At 47.1% G+C, this 19,234-nt stretch overlaps 3 protein-coding genes and 1 non-coding gene across 4 annotated transcripts; 3 read left to right on the top strand and 1 right to left on the bottom strand.

Annotated features, from left to right (window-relative positions):
• The first annotated feature begins 2,115 nt into the window (after positions 1-2,115).
• LOC120649320 (NAC domain-containing protein 2-like) lies at positions 2,116-3,705 on the top strand. Its single transcript, XM_039926093.1, has 2 exons — positions 2,116-2,772; positions 2,904-3,705. Exons 1-2 carry the CDS (start codon positions 2,302-2,304, stop codon positions 3,381-3,383), a joined length of 951 nt encoding a protein of 316 aa, XP_039782027.1. The 5' UTR covers positions 2,116-2,301; the 3' UTR covers positions 3,384-3,705.
• Positions 3,706-3,847: 142 nt separating this feature from the next.
• Positions 3,848-9,623, bottom strand: LOC120649319 (methylenetetrahydrofolate reductase 1-like). The gene is made up of 12 exons (XM_039926092.1): positions 9,324-9,623; positions 8,009-8,191; positions 7,775-7,835; positions 7,597-7,679; positions 7,229-7,402; positions 6,389-6,562; positions 6,216-6,316; positions 6,021-6,132; positions 5,647-5,727; positions 5,361-5,538; positions 4,693-5,027; positions 3,848-4,331 (listed from the first exon to the last, which is right to left on the bottom strand). The coding sequence occupies exons 1-12, from the start codon at positions 9,540-9,542 to the stop codon at positions 4,248-4,250; spliced, it is 1,785 nt and encodes a 594-aa protein (XP_039782026.1). The 5' UTR covers positions 9,543-9,623; the 3' UTR covers positions 3,848-4,247.
• A 912-nt stretch (positions 9,624-10,535) lies between these two features.
• Positions 10,536-12,347, top strand: LOC120649318 (50S ribosomal protein L17, chloroplastic-like). The gene is made up of 3 exons (XM_039926091.1): positions 10,536-10,825; positions 11,327-11,736; positions 12,121-12,347. The coding sequence occupies exons 1-2, from the start codon at positions 10,621-10,623 to the stop codon at positions 11,734-11,736; spliced, it is 615 nt and encodes a 204-aa protein (XP_039782025.1). The 5' UTR covers positions 10,536-10,620; the 3' UTR covers positions 12,121-12,347.
• Positions 12,348-13,173: 826 nt separating this feature from the next.
• TRNAL-CAA lies at positions 13,174-13,257 on the top strand. The gene has a single exon. It is a non-coding gene; the product is annotated as a tRNA-Leu (tRNA).
• The last annotated feature ends 5,977 nt before the right edge of the window (positions 13,258-19,234 follow it).

The following is a 19,234-nucleotide window of genomic DNA, read 5'->3' as shown; positions in this document are numbered from 1 at the left end:
CGCGCCCCCGCGACTCCACCACGTGCCGCCGCCACACGACCCCCCACGGTGCGCGCGGCGCCTCGAGCCGCCGCCGCCTGCCCGGGCACTGCGCTTTTTCCGTGCAGGCGCCGCCGCCGGGGTCACGGGGGCGGGAGCGGGACTCGTGTCGACACGCGTCCGGTGCCGCGCACCACGTGCCCATACGATAATCCCATCGCCTTTAATTTCTTTTGCAAAAAAAGTTGTTAACCGTATCGCCCGCCTCGGCCCGGCCCCCATCATTGCCTGCCGCGCCGGCCGGGAGCAGCTAATCGGCCGGCGGGCGCGCGCGTCTCCGCCCTCCGGCATGTGTCCGGCGCGGCGCGGTGGCTTGGCCTCCACGTTTCCACGTACTCCTACGCGTGCGTGGCGGGGGGGATCGGGCCAACCGCCGGAGGAGCAGTGCGGCAGAGCGGTGGTGGATATTTTGTTTTATTATTTGCGGGGGTGATGGGATAGGGACGCTGAGGCAGCGGTCGAATCTTCTGGATGCACGCCTAGCGGGCGCGCATGTGGCCCGCCCCGTTTTTTCAGTAAGGTCGTATTTAGTTCGCGAAAATGTTTGGATTTTGATACTATAGTATTTTTGTTGTTATTTGACAAATAATATTTGATCATAGATTAATTAGACTTAAAAAATTTATCTCGTGCTAATCAGTTAGACTGTGTAATTAGTTATTTTTTAACTGTATTTAATACTCTATGTATGTGTCCAAACATTCAATGTGACGGATACTATACAAAATTTTTTGGGAACTAAACAGGGCCTCGGGTGGCCGCCCCTGGTAGGCGTGATCGCGACTCGGACGAAATGCTGGATGGCTGGGGGGCCATTTTTCGTGACACGCCGCACGCGTATATGCCATCGCCCCGGGATCACTGCTCAGTGCTCACTGATTCACTGACCATCTGAGCTCTTACCCTTCTTCCACCGCCTACTACACAGAAAAAGCACGAGCAGTGAAAGAAACATGTGGGTCGTGGATTTGTTTTTTTTTTCTCCTTCAGCATTTACCCTTCTTCCACCGCCTACTATACAGAAAAAGCACGAGCAGTGAAAGAAACATGTGGGACGTGGATTTGTTTTTTTTCTCTCTTTCAGCATGGTCGTATGTTCATAACTCGTGAAAAAGAAGTAGCAGGACGCAAAGGGAATGTAGCGGGAGGCGATAAGCACGTACCACCCGTCATTGACAACGCACGGAGGCACCCTTTCCGGACTGGAGACATGTGTACCTCATTTTCCCAGCGGCGTGCACCCAATTCCAAAAAAAGGAACGAAATTCTCATCCCCGGGGCAGCTCCTGATGTATTGTGTGCACGTCCACAACATCGCTCCTACCCCCCCCCCCCCCCCCCCCCCACCCACCTGCTGGTTTTTTTTTGAGAAATAGTCCGGGCTCTTTTTTTTCTCCTTCTAATTCCTGATTTTCTGTACCAAATACAGTAAGACCAGTCTCAGTGAGAATTTTATAGGCACAGATACATATACTGAAAACTAGATAATCATGCTAGATGAGTTTTATGGTGATGAAACCCTCCTCACATTTCACAAAACTTCATGCTTCTCTCTCATTACCACGTCAACAAAATTGATAACATTTAATGTCATAAAACCCTCCATAACTGGTCTAATACTACTACGTACGTTTTCGCAAAACCGTTGCCATCCAATCCAGCCACAGGATGGATACCCGTCCATCTCGAACCACGCGCCCCTCGGCCCCTGGCTGGCTCGGTGCACGCCTGCAGGGGCGCGCGGCCACCGAGGAACCACCGCACCGCACCGCACCCGGACCGCGCGGCATTGCTGCGTCCCAATTCAGCTGACGTCGGCCGTGACGCCACCCGCCCCGTCCCCGTCCCCGTCCAATCCCGGGGCGCTGAGGTGGCCGTCCACGAGCCTCCCCCACCTTCCCCGAACCCACCACCTCGCCCCGCTCCCGCCACACGTGCCCTCCCGCTCCCGAACCCACCTCCGCTTTCCCGCAGCCGCCGAACCGCATGGACCACCCCTGCCCCCGGCTCCCCTGACCCTCCCCTCCCTCCCCCGCCGAAGCTTCCAGACCGCCGCCGAAGCCCCTATATATCCCTCCCCCGCCCACGGGTCTCAGCTTCAAGAACATCGCGGAATCCACAGGACACAGCCAGAGCTCTCTCTCAACCACCAGCAGCAGCCGGAGCTGAGGAGAGCGTTGCGGTTTCAGAGTGGGAGGGAGAAATCAAGGAGCCAGCTTGATCAATTGCAGCTTCAGCTTTGCCGGCCGATCAGCGATCGCCATGGGAGTGCCGGTGAGGAGGGAGAGGGACGCGGAGGCGGAGCTGAACCTGCCGCCGGGGTTCCGGTTCCACCCGACGGACGACGAGCTGGTGGAGCACTACCTGTGCCGGAAGGCGGCGGGGCAGCGCCTCCCGGTGCCCATCATCGCGGAGGTGGACCTGTACAAGTTCGACCCCTGGGACCTGCCGGAGCGCGCGCTGTTCGGCACCCGGGAGTGGTACTTCTTCACGCCCAGGGACCGCAAGTACCCCAACGGCTCGCGCCCCAACCGCGCCGCCGGGAACGGCTACTGGAAGGCCACCGGCGCCGACAAGCCCGTCGCGCCGCGGGGGCGCACGCTGGGGATCAAGAAGGCGCTCGTGTTCTACGCCGGCAAGGCGCCGCGCGGGGTCAAGACCGACTGGATCATGCACGAGTACAGGCTGGCCGACGCCGGCCGCGCCGCCGCGGCCAAGAAGGGATCGCTCAGGGTAAGCGATTGATTCTCTGAATAACAATAATTTTGTTTTGTTCTTCTGGAAATTGAAGACGATCGCGTTGATCGGTTTGGGGGTTGAACAAATTTAACTGAATTCTATTTCGGTCGATTCGATTCGCGCAGTTGGATGACTGGGTGCTGTGCCGCCTGTACAACAAGAAGAACGAGTGGGAGAAGATGCAGCTGGGGAAGACGGAGTCCGCCGCCGGCGCCGTGCCCAAGGAGGAGGCTATGGACATGACCACCTCCCACTCGCACTCGCAGTCCCACTCGCACTCGTGGGGCGAGACGCGCACGCCGGAGTCGGAGATCGTGGACAACGACCCCTTCCCGGAGCTGGACTCGTTCCCGGCGTTCCAGGACCCCGCGGCGGCGATGATGGTGCCCAAGAAGGAGCCGCACGCGGACGACGGCAACAACAACAACGCCGCCGCCAGGAACAGCAACCTGTTCGTGGACCTCAGCTACGACGACATCCAGAGCATGTACAGCGGGCTCGACATGCTGCCGCCGCCCGGGGAGGACTTCTACTCGTCGCTCTTCGCGTCGCCGAGGGTCAGGGGGAACCAGCCCGCGGGCGCCGCTGGGTTGGCCCCGTTCTGAGAATCTGAGCTGACGCGGCACGGCAACCATGTGAGGATGGTGGATGATGGCCGACGAGGAGAGGAGACGGCGCCCCAAGGCTGCGGCGGCGACCTCTGTAAATACAGCGTAGGAGTCGAAGAAGAACCTGAACCACGGAACCTGATCGGGGTCGCAGGGTTAAGAGTGTCGGTGTAGCGTACATGGAGCCGGCCCCGGTGGGTGGCGCCAGGCTCATTCTTTTGTTTTCACCTTTCACCTGAGACGATAGATACTCGATCGTATATGTGTAGCTCTTTCCTCTTCAACAGAACCGACGAAATTTTGCTGTTCCTCTTTACAACTACCGTGCCTGTGCCCTGCCCACCCTGAGTCATGCTCCAGGCGTTACGGTTAAACTTGTGAGTAGGGTTTCTAAAATTCTAAGTTTGTTCAAAACGGGTGTGTGAATAGTCGCCGCAAAAGTTGAGAAATAAAATCCCGGGTGTTCCCACGAAAATCGGGGATATGAACATCTTATACTGTCCACATTTACATCAAGCAGAGGCACGAATTCAGTACAATACCAGCAGCACGTCCTTTTTTTTTTGTCTTGATCACTGGGGGCATCCAGCAATTTCGACGAAAACGAATCTTACATCTTGAAACTTACCATTGTGCCATTGGCACATGGGAGGAAATGGATAGATAACACATCTCGGATCTTATTTATATCATATGGTTCGAATTAGCCAAAGAAATCAGGAAAAATCAGACTAGGGTATTCCTCCGAGGTCAAATGAGCAGAAGCTTTCGTGGCGATCAGAACCTGTGGTCGGGGAAGCAAGAATAGTTGTCGGATTTGGCCATACAACAACAATACAGACAGAGACAATAAGAGGATCATCAGAGCTCCTTGAAGGCGGCAAACAGATCCCCGTGGATGTAGTCGTTGTCAACAAGGCTCACCAGGTAGTAGCTCTTCTGAACCTGAAATGAGCAGCAAAGAAATATTTTTAGGGAATGAGTTTCAGAAAGATGAGTAGTCTGTTCAGGTTGGTTTTCCCAGTGTAGTTTGCGGATTTGCAGGTGAGAGAACAAATACAGATGCCATTACAGACAAGCCCTGCAAGGGGTTATCTGTTCTAGGCTTCTGGCAAGAGGTTCTTGGGCTCATGGCAGAAAGTATGATGTAGTGGTAGTAGTGAACTCATATGGCACCAATCCAGGAACGACAGGCTTAAGAGACGTTCTTTGCTTGCTTGACTGCAACTTTTTAAGCTTATTTAACTGCACTACTATAAGGAACAAATACTACGCTGAAGTCTATAAGTATGTGGTAAAGAAGTACCTTCTCTAGTAGTTCCCTAGAGGAGTCACCCTCGGGGAACAGACAGCCCCATCCCCTCGTCCAGATTTCAAATGCCTCATCCTTCCAAACCATAAAACTTGCCGAATCAACAACTGTAGGTTGGATAATCTCCTTGCCAGGGAAAACACCCCATGTGACAGCATTCACGGCGTTCGCAGGAATATTGGAGAATGATTCCCCATCCTTGTTCACAGCAATGTATGTGAGAGCAGGGAATGCTTTGATCTTCTCAACTAGTTGGTCCAACTTCTCCTTCGCACAGAACAATTCAAGGTAGGCCTTCTGATAAACGTAACCTCCTGGACCACCCCAACCTGCAGTACAGGGCACAAATAAACAGGTCAGAAAAGGCTCACAGAATTACTTCATACTTGACAGGAACGATCTATATGGCATTTCCAGACAATTTAGGAAACCATGAACTGCTACATATGGCAGAGATTCTCCCTGCGACTAGTTGGCACTATGCTTCTAGATTACAATGGAAATGAGTCAAGTCAACTCGACCTACAACTACTACATTATGATTTCAAGATTGACTAAAACATGAATTACTGGCATTTGAGTATCCCTGCAATGACATGCTTAAAATACTGCTCCCAGGAGGCCAGGACCACCGAGCAGAAAACAAAATACATTATACTTACCAACGGTAGGCGAGTCAGATTTCTCCTCATTTACAGCAGGTTGGCTGTTGATGGTAAGGAAATCCTTCTGGTTAATCTTCATCAGCTGTTCATCAATAATCTTTGTCTCTGGTTGAAGACCATCCAACTCTGACCATGGGCTGCTTGTAAGTTTCCCTTCACAGAAGTTTGTAAAGCGCTGGAAATGACATAGAGAAGATCAGAATTCAGCAGGGTTAACAAAAGATTAGATGATGACAACTTATGTCATGCAGACCAACAATGCATCACGCAATTTAATAGTTACCTCGCTAATGTCCTCCACAGATTTCAGTGGAACAGCCCATTCCTCTTGGAGCTTTTTACCACGCCCACGCGGTCTTGTGAACTGTTTAAAATGAGCAGATAAATACATACAACTAAGATATTATAAAAACCAGTGATGACAGAATGCAATTTGAGTGACTTATTTTGACCAAGCCTATCATGAAACTCCTGGGGTCCATAATATTTCCGTACTGATATCTCAGAATCATATGCAATTGTTCATTCTGACTAAGACTTTTTTGGTGTAATGAAAAAGTGGTGTAACGAAAAAGTGCATACTGCATAGAGTATGTTAAAATTTTTTGCAGAAGACACAAAAAACTGAAGACCTGAACAAAAGGATACTGAAATTACCTGGTGGTCAGTAAGTGCTCCATATGATGGGTTTCGGGAATCACCCCACCGTCCGTGTGGATACTGATCCCAACCTAGAGTCCTTGTAATATAGCTCTTTGGTCTGTTAGCCCTGCACAGTGATCGACATACTTTAGACTGGGTTAGCATGGCACAAATACCTGAATCCATTTAGCATAAACTTCGATCAACTACCAGAATATAGGTCGAACATCCTCTTTAACACGGAAAACATTAGTTGGCGGCCTCCATGGTAATGGCCTTGAAATCTTGGACTCCTCAATTAATCCAAGATTCTGGTGGGGACAAAATAGTTGTTAGCAACAGACCAGAACAAAATATAAAATCAAGAAATACATGGAAATTACCATCAAAATTGCTAAAGCAGACTTCTCCATGTTTAGTGTGTAAAGGTGCAAAGTCTTGATGCCACTAGCTAGAATTTTCTTGCACATCTCAGTACCAAGGTGGATTCCATATGCTTTGACAGCTTCCTCATTGTCTTTAATAGGATCCAGTGCAGCAGTAATTTCAGCAGGTATCTGTTGAGACATTCAAATCTTTTGGTGAGAAACTCAAACATTAGGAGAAAAAAAAGGACCTGTCCATTAACAGGACAATTGTTTCAATTTTGAAACTATGCATTAATCTTGAGGAGATGGCATCTATTGTCCATTTACCGTCATGTTTAATAAACTACTCCCTCCATTTTTATTTAAATATCGTATTAGGTTTGTCCTAAGTCAAATTTAGCTACCTTTGACCAAATCTATAGAAAAATAGAGCAACAACTATACTAACCAACATATGCACCATCAACATATATTTCATGGTGGAATGGTGGATTTGATGGAATAAATTTGGTATTTTAGATGTTATTTTTTTCTATAAATTTGGTCAGAGTTAGCTAAGTTTGACTTACGATAAACCTAAGGCGACATGTAAATAAAAACAGAGTATTTGTACATAAAAGTACTGCGGTGCGTATTTGAAAGTTTCCATTTATCTTGAGAAATACCTTATGGTATTTGCACTAGATTCACCTACATGCAAGTGGGAAAGCTACTCTCTATTCAAAATAAGGAATTGTTGTAACAAAAAGCAAGCAAAGTCGGAATGCTAATTTATGCATAAGTCCATGTCAAATTGCCAGTTAGAATTGTCTTCAAGCAATTACTAAAGATGGAGCTACCAGCAATGGATCTTACCTTAGTTTTACAGAATCCAGTCATGCGCACGAAACCTTTGTAGTTATTTATCGGCATTATGCCAGGAACAATGGGACAAGTAATACCGATTTCACGGCAGTCGTTCACAAACTTGAGAAAGATGTCGGTATCATAGAAAAGTTGTGTGACAATAAGGTCAGCGCCAGCATCAACCTACAGAGGGAAATGTATAATGAGAGAGCAACTGACAAAGAAATAATATTATGCTTACAAAATATGCAAGTGCCATCATTTACAGCATTACATATTCGTATTCAATATATTGTTTGGTCATGAACCAACAAAAATGTATTGTGCCACCATGTTGAACTGAAAAGCAAAAGGAAAATCAAGAAAGTAAAGAGAACCTTTCTCTTCAAAAAAGCAAGATCATTGGTATATGCTTCCAATGTAGCACCTTCCTCGCCTTGTATCGCATCAGGGTGTGCCTCTGACATTTGGAAAAGGTATTTCAGATAAAGCATCGAATGTACAAGGTTGGGATTTGAAACCATCCTCTTTATAGATAAGCAATGTTTATCTAACCTGGATAGCCAGCTACAGTTATGCCAAAATAATCACCATACTTGGCTCTAATATGCTGCACCTGCAAGTAAAAGGCAGTATACAGTTTGAATATGAGGTGGTTTCTTTGAGCATTTTGATGCGTTAATCTAGTTTCCAATATATAAGAGCCGATGAGGGAGCAATAAGCTAGTCATCATGCCCATGTCTTGCAAATAAACTTAACAAGTTCTGTTGCCTTAAATGCAATCTTACCAGATCAAGAGCACAAGCAAATCCACCTTCAACTTGCACAAATTTGTCTTGCCCGTGAGGAGGATCCCCTCTAAGTGCCAAAACATTTTGAATCCCATTGGATTTGATGGTTTCCAAAGCATGGTCGATCTTCTCGACTGGCATGTTTGTACATGTCAGGTGCATCATAGTTTCCACACACACCTACAAAACAGAACCAGTATAAAATACTATAAGCATTCAAGATACTTATGGATGTGGTGCATGAGATAAATCAAAGATGCAAAGGAACTATTATTGAAGCAGTTCAGAACAGAGTAGCACTAAAGGTGGATGGTCAAATCCAACCATGATCATACATCTCAGACTAATATTCAGGCCTGATGTGCAGCAGCCCGAATTGGCGATGACTCGGTGGTCGGTGCTATATATGAGATCAGCAGAATTTTAGCCGAGGAACACTAGCTCTACTGGGAACCAAAGCAAACTCATAACCGTTTAACATTCCATCCAAAGACCACCATCAGAAGCATCACAGACATGCAATGCAATCCAATCAGTGAAATCTGAACTCATCCTCTGATAATCTATCAAGAAAACTAAGGAAGCAAATTTCAACTTCAGTCCACCAGGACTTTGCTCACTAATGTATGACTTACCACAGACATTAAAAATATGGGAGGTCAGAGTACATGGATTCTAGTACAAAGTATAAACCCTGAGTATTAAAATGGCACATTTCCAGAGAACTGCTCTGTGCATTAAGCATCGACTTCCTCTAACTAGGATTAGCACTCACTGTACGCACAGGACCAGACAAACTAATTAACATGGAATACATTACTCCAAAGTTCCCAAATGCCACCATTTCACACCCACGCTGCTATCCTAACATCCTATTATACGGCCCATTAGTTTTCAGTTGAAATAAACTATGGAAAATCTAAATTATGTAAAAAACGATTCAAACGAACAACAGTTAATAAAATTGAAGTTAACAGAATAACCACCAAGCATCCAGCACAGAACACAAGATGATTTTTCCCAAATCCACAATAAATCGAACTCAATCAAAGCCAACCACCAACCAAATATTAGCATTCATGAAACGCATTTCCCTCTCGCGCAGAACCAATCCAGAAAATGTAACTACCCAAACCCGTTATCTAACACAACAAAGCGAACGCATACGACCACATCCACCGGCGCATTACTCCGCGCCGAGCCAGATCGAACCGAAGTCAGCAGTTAGGCCAATCATTGCCCGGTGCGAAAAAAACAGATCAGATCAGATCGCGCGCGCGGTCGGGCGAGCTAGCGGCACACACGCACGTACCATGTTCTGCATGCGGTTGGCGATTTCGAGGGTGAGGTCGGCGGTGGAACCCCCCGCGCCCCAGGTGATGTCGCAGAAGGACGGGCCGTGCGCCACCATGCGGTCCATCCGCTCGAAGAGGTTCTCGACGCCCTCCTCGGTCTTGGGCGGGAAGTACTCGAACGAGAACGCCGTCCGGCCATCCGCCGCGGCCTGCTGGATCTTCTCGATCACCTTCATCTCGAACCACAGGAGCTTCGCCGCTGCGCGCGCTCTCTAATGGCGAAGAGAGGGGGACGGTGTGCGCAGGTAGGGGAAGTGGTGCGGGTGGGTTTATAGGAGAAGATCCGAGTCATCTGACCTCACCAACCCCACGATGTTGGATGGGCTCGGTCCATAGTGGTCGCCACTTCGACGAAATGTGGGGCCCGCGTTCAGGTTTCATTTGGGGCGCACGAGAGGCGAGTCCAGGAAGGAGACGGTAGGACGGGTGCAGCTGCAGGTGTCGCTGTCGTGCACCAACCCAAATGTGGGTAGCGCGCCGGCCACTCGTGGGTGTCAACCGTGTCATCACGATTAGGAAATCAGGGCGTGCTGCGTGGTGGGCTCGCCGACGGGTGGGACCCCCGGAAAATAATTTGGCATTTTTTTCCTGCTCTTTTGCATCCTTTTCTCTGTGCAGTATAGTATAGTGTTTGGAGTGGAAGGTAACCAGTTCTACCAATAGCAACTCAACCACTCTTGATTCCTGCGAGGTTCCCCAGTGGACTTTGTGACTTGGCGACTTTGAACAAATCACAACAACCACTCTTCTTCGTACCATTTGCTGCTACTTGAATTTTATAGGCAGACCTTGGTTTCGTTTTCTTCGTTAGCAACGTAGTAGTAGCAAAAGTTCACTGTGTTTGGTAAGATGTCAGCATATCAGCATGTGGGCAAGAAGAAGTGAAGACTGAAGAACACTTCCTTACATAAAAACAAAAACAAAACAAAAAAGAACTTAAAAAGGAAAAAAAAAAGAAGTGACGAACACCATGCCACTTGCCACATGCCAGCCCGGGTGAGCGTAACCGTTGACAACGACCTGGGCGGTACGTGTAGATTCTGTAGGGCCCATTAATCTCATTTCATAATCAAGCCCATTTGGCACATTTCACATTCAAGGCCGCTCGGCCTGATACGTAAGCCCATTACATCTGGCCCAACAAGGCGCAACCCAATCCGCAGCACGAGCTCAGCAAACGTTATCCGGTTGAAAGCCGAGCGGCCTCGCCAGTCGCCACTCGCCCACCTCTCCAGCCATCCGCTCGCTTCCGCCATGGCGGCCTTCCCCTCCGCCTCCCCGTCGCCGGCGATCTCCGCCTCGACCTGGCGCATGGCGTCCCTCCGGGCGGCCCTTCCCACGCTCCGCCCTTCCCCGGCGGGCAGGCTCCGGTCGTCCTTCTCGCCCGCGGCGGCGGTCGGCTGCCTCGGGTCATTCTCCGGCCTCGCGCCCGTCTCGAATCTTCTATCCCTTGGTGCCGGTAAAGGAATCTTACTGACGTCTCTTAAATTAGTGGATCGACGCGACATTGCAGTGTGTTACTTGCGTGGGAGGGGGAGCGATTCGAGGAATGGGGCAGAGCTTTTAACTTTTATGTAACAGTTGCAAGTTTAGGAGCGTCAATTGTTAACGCATGCTAACACACTACAAAATGTGACATCAAAGTTGTAGTGTTTTTTAATGTGTTATTTAATACAAGTTGATAAGTTTTTCAGCTATCCTGTCATTATTTGCTGTTACCACACATGTACAATTTAGTTGACCATTCTAAAATGATAATGTGCACATATGTAACTAGTTTTGTCTACCTATTTGTGGTCTTGACGTTTTTCACTTTGCTTGTTACCATGCCAAAATATATCAGCAGAATCGGCCTTTTCACTCAGGTTTCATGAGAAAATTGCAGCCCTGGCTAATTAGGATGTTTTTTAGAACCCTTTTTGTATAAACTCACCCACTGGTTTTGTCAAACATATTGTAGAGAACTCAAGCTTTGAGCATCGGTTGTTCAGTGTTGATGCTCGTGGAAGGATAGTTGCAATGCGACACGGGAGACGTGTTCCAAAACTTAACAGGCCTCCAGATCAGAGGAAAGCACTTCTGCGTGGTCTTACCACACAGCTGCTGAAGCATGGAAGGATAAAGACTACAAAGCCGAGGGCAAAGGCAATGAGGAAGTATGTTGAGAAGATGATCACGTTGGCAAAGGATGGATCTCTTCACAAGAGGAGACAGGCTCTGGCATTCATATATGAGAAGCATATCGTCCATGCATTGTTTGCTGAGGTTGCAGACAGGTATGGAGACAGAGAGGGTGGTTACACAAAGATCATCCCAACATTTCCAAGACGGGGAGACAATGCACCTATGGCGTACATTGAACTTGTCTAGGTAAATGAATCGCTATGTGATGTCTGAATTCTGAAGGTCCAAAGTCACTGAATACATTCCTTCCATATGCTGCTCTAGACTTGAATCATAAGACAAACTAGTATTCTTATGCTTACTTGGTTATAGCTGAAATAATTTTATCCGTGATTGTTGCCTAGGATCTTAGCGTGCGTCCCTGCAATTGTTTTTTTTTAAAACTAATCCCCGCAATAGTTACAGTAGACAGATGTTGCTGTCAGAAATATTGAAACTGGCAAAAAAAAATGTTCTGTTACATGACCTTTAGTTATGCGTCCTGTGTTTTTTCGATAAGGAGAAATTTATTCTGCTTTCACTACTGATGCAACACGAGTTTCTTATGACTTTTTGTCATTTTATCTGTAGGATCTTCCATCAGATGCAGTGATTTCATGGGCGATGTGCAGGTTGTGTGCTCATGTCTGCAAATTGCCCTTTGGGGGCCTCTTTTTTTCTTCTGAAGTTCTTTTGTAACAAAGTGTAGATCATGTGTGAAATTTTGAGCTGTCAAATGTTGCCCTGTAAACTCAAATTGACAAAACACTATGCTATATTTTGGAAAGAGTTGCTGGCATCGTATCGTGTCTTCTCTATCCAATTGTTCCTATAGTTTAGGTTGGTACGCCTGTGGCCCAGTCCTGGAAAATATTGCAGTTTTGCTTTGTAGATTGCGGCTAAATCTTGTCGTAGGTTACTAAAAGCTTGGAGGCCGATCTCCAATACCATTCACCAGGGTCCAGGGGCAGTACCATGTGAATTGAAGACCCTAATATGGGTTTCGGTTTGAACTACGAACATACTTTTTTTTTCTCAGAGTATTCTTTTTTGAAAATAATTTGAATCATAATGCGAGTACTGGCACTGAGGGATTTTTATTTTTGTTTTGGCTGGGTGAGCGTTTTTTTTTCAATCAATGGTGCCCAACATTTTGAGTTCAAAATTGCTCTAAATTTTTGGCTGGTACTTGGTCTATTGGATTTATCAAAACCTGTCTACTACCACCAAATAAATGATGAAAGCCATGTGTCTTCGTGAACCCACTCATGTCTTAGCGAGGGCCTAGCCTCTCTGCTGGTCGAGTGTACTTTGTTCCTCAACGGCAGCATGCTCTCTTTCGTGTGCACACTTGGAGGAGCTCGGCAACCTCATCTTCAGCTCACTAGGACATAGGTAAATCCAGCGTTAGGGTTGAGCCCCACTATCACTTTTTTGTGTAAAAACCTTGCCCCATCTTTGTTAAGTCATGCAGGCGCAGCCGCGCAGGTAAGCTATCTATAACTACAAATGTTGCTGACCAAGCTGCTGTTCCCAATCGTGCATACATTGTACGCAAAGTTCGAAAGAAAAAACTGTATGTTGGTTAGTAGTGTGTCACAGTATATCGTATATATATAATTTAAGGAACAGAATAGAAACAAAGTCAGGATGGCCGAGTGGTCTAAGGCGCCAGACTCAAGTTCTGGTCCTCTAACGAGGGCGTGGGTTCAAATCCCACTTCTGACAGTATTTTTTTTCTTTTCTATTTTTTTTTGGCATATTTCATTTTCGGGCATTCTCTTCCGAATTGACGTCGGCTATTTCCTCAGTACATGTGTCGGGGACGCATGCTTGCCAGGCATAGCAGAATGCTTCTGGCCTCCGCCCCTGATTCCGCCGTTGTCTCTTGCCTGCGCCGCCGCCATGGATTGACCTGCCACTTAAGACTTGACCGTGGTGCTCCGCCGTACACCGTCACGGCTAAGCTTGCCTGCCGAGGGCGGCCGTGCTCGCAAGCTATTCGATGATGGTGCCACGGTGTAAGAACGTGGCCGCGTGGATCCCGATGTGTTCCGGCACCGACCGCGCCGATCGGCACAGGTCGCGGCACGCCATGGATGGGATGGCGCAGGAAGCAAAGCTAAGGGGAGACGATGCTCCCGATGAAACGCCGGAGCTCTCCGTGTCCGTGGCTGCGTGCGAGTATTTGGCCAGACACGTTTCCTACGCTTTCTCGCCGCCGAGCGAGCTGCAAGCGGACGAGGAAGCTCGGCAGCGCCCTCCCCACGAATGCTACCTAGTAGTGGTACGCTACGGTCGCCACGCCACGGCGCCGCCGTAAAAACGGACGTGCCGGCAGCGCCCTGCAGCCCAGCCACGTTCCTCTTCCCACGAATGAATTCACCGCGCCGATCGATCGACCACCGACCGGGCGCGGCCTGCGGCTGCCGGTGGAGTGTCGGGTCGGGGAGGCAGGACAGGAGAATCGGATGCTCTGCGCGCTTGTGGCCGGAGCCGGGCAGGGGTAGGAAGATACAGATACAATTACAAAAGGGAACCCCGCAGCCAGGCAATGCGCCGTACAGCGGTAGATATCTTTGTCATCTCGTATTTGGCCGGCCGCGCGCATTGGATGCACCACCGCGCAATGACGCCGCCATGTGCGCGCCCCGGCAGGCGGGCAGGCGCGGAGCGCGGTAGGTGGCCGCCCGCACGAGTCCTAGTGTAGTGTGCGTGGTGACCTGACTGACGGTGGAGATGCGCTGCTGCAGCTCCTGGGCCGTCGATTTCGAGCCATGGGGGCTCTCCAAGACCTCGTGTCCTCGTGTGCGTGTAGGATAGCGAGGCGCGGCAACGTGCGCTGCCTCCCGGCGACAACAACGCCCGGCCCGTCTCCAACCTGGGCGCTGGCCGGGCGGGCGCGCGGAATCCTATGCCGAGGCGAGGCGAGCAGGCGACGCCGCGCGAATCTCCGGCACTGCACACCGGCGAGAGATCGAGCGAGCCGCTGCCTCCCATCCCAGATACGCCACGCCGTGCGTGGCCTGGCCGGGCTCTGCCTCCGCACCGCGGCAGCTCGGTCTTTGGGCTCGCTTTCTTGTCGACGGGATCATTGCCATTGCGTTGGTCCACCCGGTCGTCGTGTCCGGAAAAGGGGGATTAGCAGGACGAGACGCCGCAGCTAACCAACGTGATTAGCAGCACCGTACCGGCCGATGTGACAGTTGCCTTTTAATTTTATTCTCCTTTCTTTGCCAAAGCAGCAGCAGCAGCAAGTGTAGTGTAGCTAGCGTACTGCCAGTGCTCTCGATGGAGGCCTCGTCTCACTGTCTGGACGTATTGATGCTCCAAGAACCTCTACTCTGCTGCCGTGCTGTGATGTGCGTTCGTCCCTGCACTGCCAAACATTACTCCTAGCTAGGCGTGGCTCCGCGTGCCTAGCTGGAGTCAACGTCGTACATGTTCCAAGAACACATGTGCACGGAGCTTGTGGCAGCAGCACCGACCCATCACAGGCAATGGTGGACATGGCAAATTTCCCGTCCATGGTTCAAACGGGTTTTTCGCAATGTGTTGCGTACGGTGTTTTGACTGTAGCTGGCAGAGCCTTACTGCTAGTATTTTACTGGCAAGGTATAGGGGCTGTTTGGTTTGGCGCCTACGGCGCCACACCGCGCCACACATCGTGCGCCGCAGGTGTGGCGGCCGAATCGGCCGCCGCAAGTTAGGCGCGGTGTGGCGCCGTAGGCGCCAAACCAAACACGCCCATAAACTTCACAGTAGCTAGGTCGTGTGTTGGTACTCTCTCTCTCTCCTCTTGTTCTGAAATCTGAATTAGAGCATGGTTTATGATACAGCTCGTTCGTCGGCGGATAAACTCCAGCGTGGCCTTCAATAAATGCGGCAGCAGCTTTTCAGCAGCGCAAGCAGCGAATAGGAAGGAAGCGCAGCAGGAAAGTAACGAATGGGAGCGCAACGAGTGCGTCTTCGCCCGCTTCAAGCCAGCGTCTCGCAAAACGCTCGCTGCGCGTTCTCTCTCCTTTTCTCTCTCCGCCAGCGAGGATTCAGCCTGCTCCCCGCCAACCGTAATACTTGCTCTTATGGCATAGGCAAGACCGGAGCATGCATGGAGCTGCAGCCTGCAGGACGCATGTGAAGGCTGATGAGTGAAGCAGCAACTGGGAAGGGCCAACACAAAAGTTGATGCCCGGATCAGAGCATCCAGCTTACCTTGGTTTTCGTCAGTCAGGCCTCCTCGAGGAAATCAGGGTGCTTACATCATTAGCTTTTACAGACTTACCAGGCACTCCAGCATCACCTGTTTACTGAAAAGATCACTCATGGCACAGAAAGCAACTGTGGCAAACACAGAGTACATTCACTTGAACTCAGAGAGAGAGAGAGATCAGAATTTTTTTATTTTTAATTTATTTTTCAATTTTATTTTAAAAATAACCCACCTAGACATATATTTGCATATCTAACCCTTTTAGTCGCGCCGGTCTGCGTGGCGTGACAAAAACACGCTGTTGTGCCACATACATTTGGCGTGACAAGATGTGCCACGTTGTCACGCTTCGGAGCGCTCGGAAGAGGTCTGCCAGCTCATATTCCACGTATCAACCTTGTCACGCCACTCCCACCGGCGTGACAAGGTCTGACTTTAAAAAAATCATATTTTTTCATACAAACTCGGATGGAGATGATTTTTATACGAAAATTGTAGCTATCAACGAGATCTACAACTTTGTAGTTTTGAATTTTTTCATTTGAAGTCATTAAGATGGTTAAATAATTGATTTAAACTTTTGACAGCATATTAAGCACTTTACCTCTATTGGATCATCTCTAACTTGACATGTTTATCATGGTTCTACAAATTAAGTTCTATATAATGTTTGATATATGAAATAATATGGACTAAATAATAATAGTTCGATAAGAGATACAATGAGAAATCAAACTATATCATCCTTGTGTATGAAATATAATGCAACACCCTAGATATTAATTATAGCTATAAACTAGATCAAGTATTTTTTTGAAAGATTAAGATCTTAAAATATGATAACAGTTTGAAAAAATACAAATGTGTAAGTTTTATACTAGTAATTAAGTGGTTTAGATGAAATCAGTACTTTGTTGTTCTCCATCTTATGGCCTTCTTTTCACTGTATCTCCTTTGATCAGCGCAACGCTTATCGATTGCACTGCTTGGTTTGGCTAGCCAAGATCATCGCTCAAGGTGCCTCCATGGTCCCACTACTCTAGATATATATTATATTAATAAGCAAGTGTTGTTATAGAAAAAAAGAGCCACCACGTTCGTCGAGATGGTCTAGAAATTTATACATTAATCTAAAAAGGAGAAGGATTTACACCATTAGATTTTACGAAAAACTAATGATCTAAACTGACTCAAGAGGCCATATCATATACAATTGAAAAATATCTAATTTCATAATTAAAGAATTAAAAAAATTAGAATATAATTATAGAGTCCATGCCGAATACAAAAATTCATCAGACTTTCCCACCCAATCAAGACTACACCATATGCCACGTCTAATGGGGATCAAAACAGGTTGATCCTGATAGATGGAAGTAAAATAATAGGGCATGATGATGGGTCAAAACAATAAAATATATGGATGCAAAAGAATGACACAATTATTGATTGTTTTATATGCTTATTTGTATATGGGCTTCCAACAACGTCAGGGACCGTAAGAAATTCGGCATAACGGAGTCTCCATACAGGTGGTTGTGGCAAAACGGTTGTACATATGCACATGTAACTTCGGAGTTGATTTGTACAAAATAGATATTATGTATATGCACGTAATTTGATAGGCAATGTGAAAATATGTATAATAAGATTTAGTGATGTATAGTGGTTGAAGAACAAACTCTAGGGGAACAAACAAAATAGCCTGCTACAACAAAGTATTTATAATAAAAAAACAAAACGTAGCAAAACTAGCCACGCTATTAGCATGGACCAACTCACAAGTTAAAGCGATAATTAATAATACCTAGAGTGTTGCATTATATTCCGTACTCAATGATGATATAGTTTGATTTCTCATTGTATCTCTTATCGAACTATTATTATTTAGTCCATATTATTTCATATATCAAACATTATATAGAACTTAATTTATAGAACCATGATAAACATGTCAAGTTAGAGATGATCCGATAGAGGTAAAGTGCTTAATATACTGTCAAAACTTTAAATCAATTATTTAACCATCTTAATGACTTCAAATGAAAAAAATCAAAACTACAAAGTTGTAGATCTCATTGAGAGCTACAATTTTTGTATAAAAATCATCTCCATCCGAGTTCGTATGAAAAAGGTATGATCTTTCTAAAGTCAGACCTTGTCACGCCAGCGGGGGTGGCGTGACAAGGCTGTACTGTCACGCCGGTGAGAGTGGCGTGACAAGGTTGACACGTGGAATATGAGCTGTTAGACCCCTTCCGAGGGCTCCGAAGCGTGCCAACGTGGCACATCTTGTCACGCCAATGCATGTGGCGCGACAGCGTGTTTTTGTCACGCCACGCAGACCGGCGCGACCAAAAGGGTTAGATCTGCAAATATATATTCGGGTGGGTTATTTTTAAAATAAAATTGAAAAATAGGTTAAAAATAAAAAATATTAAAGAAATAGGTTGAAAAATAGCCCAACAACTTATCAAAGAAATCGATTGACAGTATTACTATTTTGATTACGTACCAGTACTGCCACCACGCCAAAAAAAACTACTATATATTTCCATATTATTCATTTGGATCCAACATTTGTATTTTATCTGACAGACCCACTTGCCTCTGTCAGCTGGCTACTGTGGTCCACAATTATGTACCAAATGGTTAGCTAGAATTGATGAACATTTCCCCCATTTTTAGTACAAAGAAAGAAAGCATTCATGGCCCCTTTTTCGCATTGCTAGTTCGATTCATCCGTAGTTAGTATAGCTTAGAGAGAGATGTGCTGGCTACGATTTTTTTAGGGAGATTATTGATTTAGTTATGACCTGGCTACTGTGGGTGACTGATGTAGTAAGAAGTATGCACATTTGTGATTCTTTTAGAACAGATTGGCTGGTTTACAGATCAAACCTCCTGATTAATAAATAGCTAAGATTCTATATGCTCCTCGTAATACACTTTTGCAAAAAAAAATATCGTTGATGTTTTTTTGCGGGTAATATCGTTGATGTTTTTAATTGGATGTAATGGTAATTTATAAAAGGGTAGCTTATTGGAGGCAAGCCTCGACAACATTTTGTGGGGACGTTGAGCTCAGAAGGAACATGGACAGAGAATTATTCTATTCGTATGAGTGGTCGTCTGTGAGCACACAAATTCTATAGTGGTAAAATTATAACTATGTCGTGGTTTTGTATGAAATTCGTATGTTTTTTTTATAAAAAGTGGGCGCTGTATTCTACTTATGCTGTAATTTATAGGATGGGAGTACAGTTTATTCATTTTTACGAGCAATAGAGAGGGGGTGTCGCTATCGATAGCCTGGAAAAGTCTGTACTGTATCCACCACACAATGGCTCACTCTAAGCTCTACAAGCTACTCCCCCAACTGTTGATAGTATCCTGCCGCTGTGTACTGATGGGGACAGCCATGCTCACCAGCAACCGACACATTTTGCCGAGGAAAATGATGAATACCCCGCCATTTCTGTGGGCCTCTACGTA

The sequence above is a fragment of the Panicum virgatum genome, chromosome 9K (assembly GCF_016808335.1).
Source record: "Panicum virgatum strain AP13 chromosome 9K, P.virgatum_v5, whole genome shotgun sequence".
NCBI lineage: Eukaryota > Viridiplantae > Streptophyta > Magnoliopsida > Poales > Poaceae > Panicum > Panicum virgatum.
This window is presented reverse-complemented; position numbering and strand designations above follow the sequence as displayed.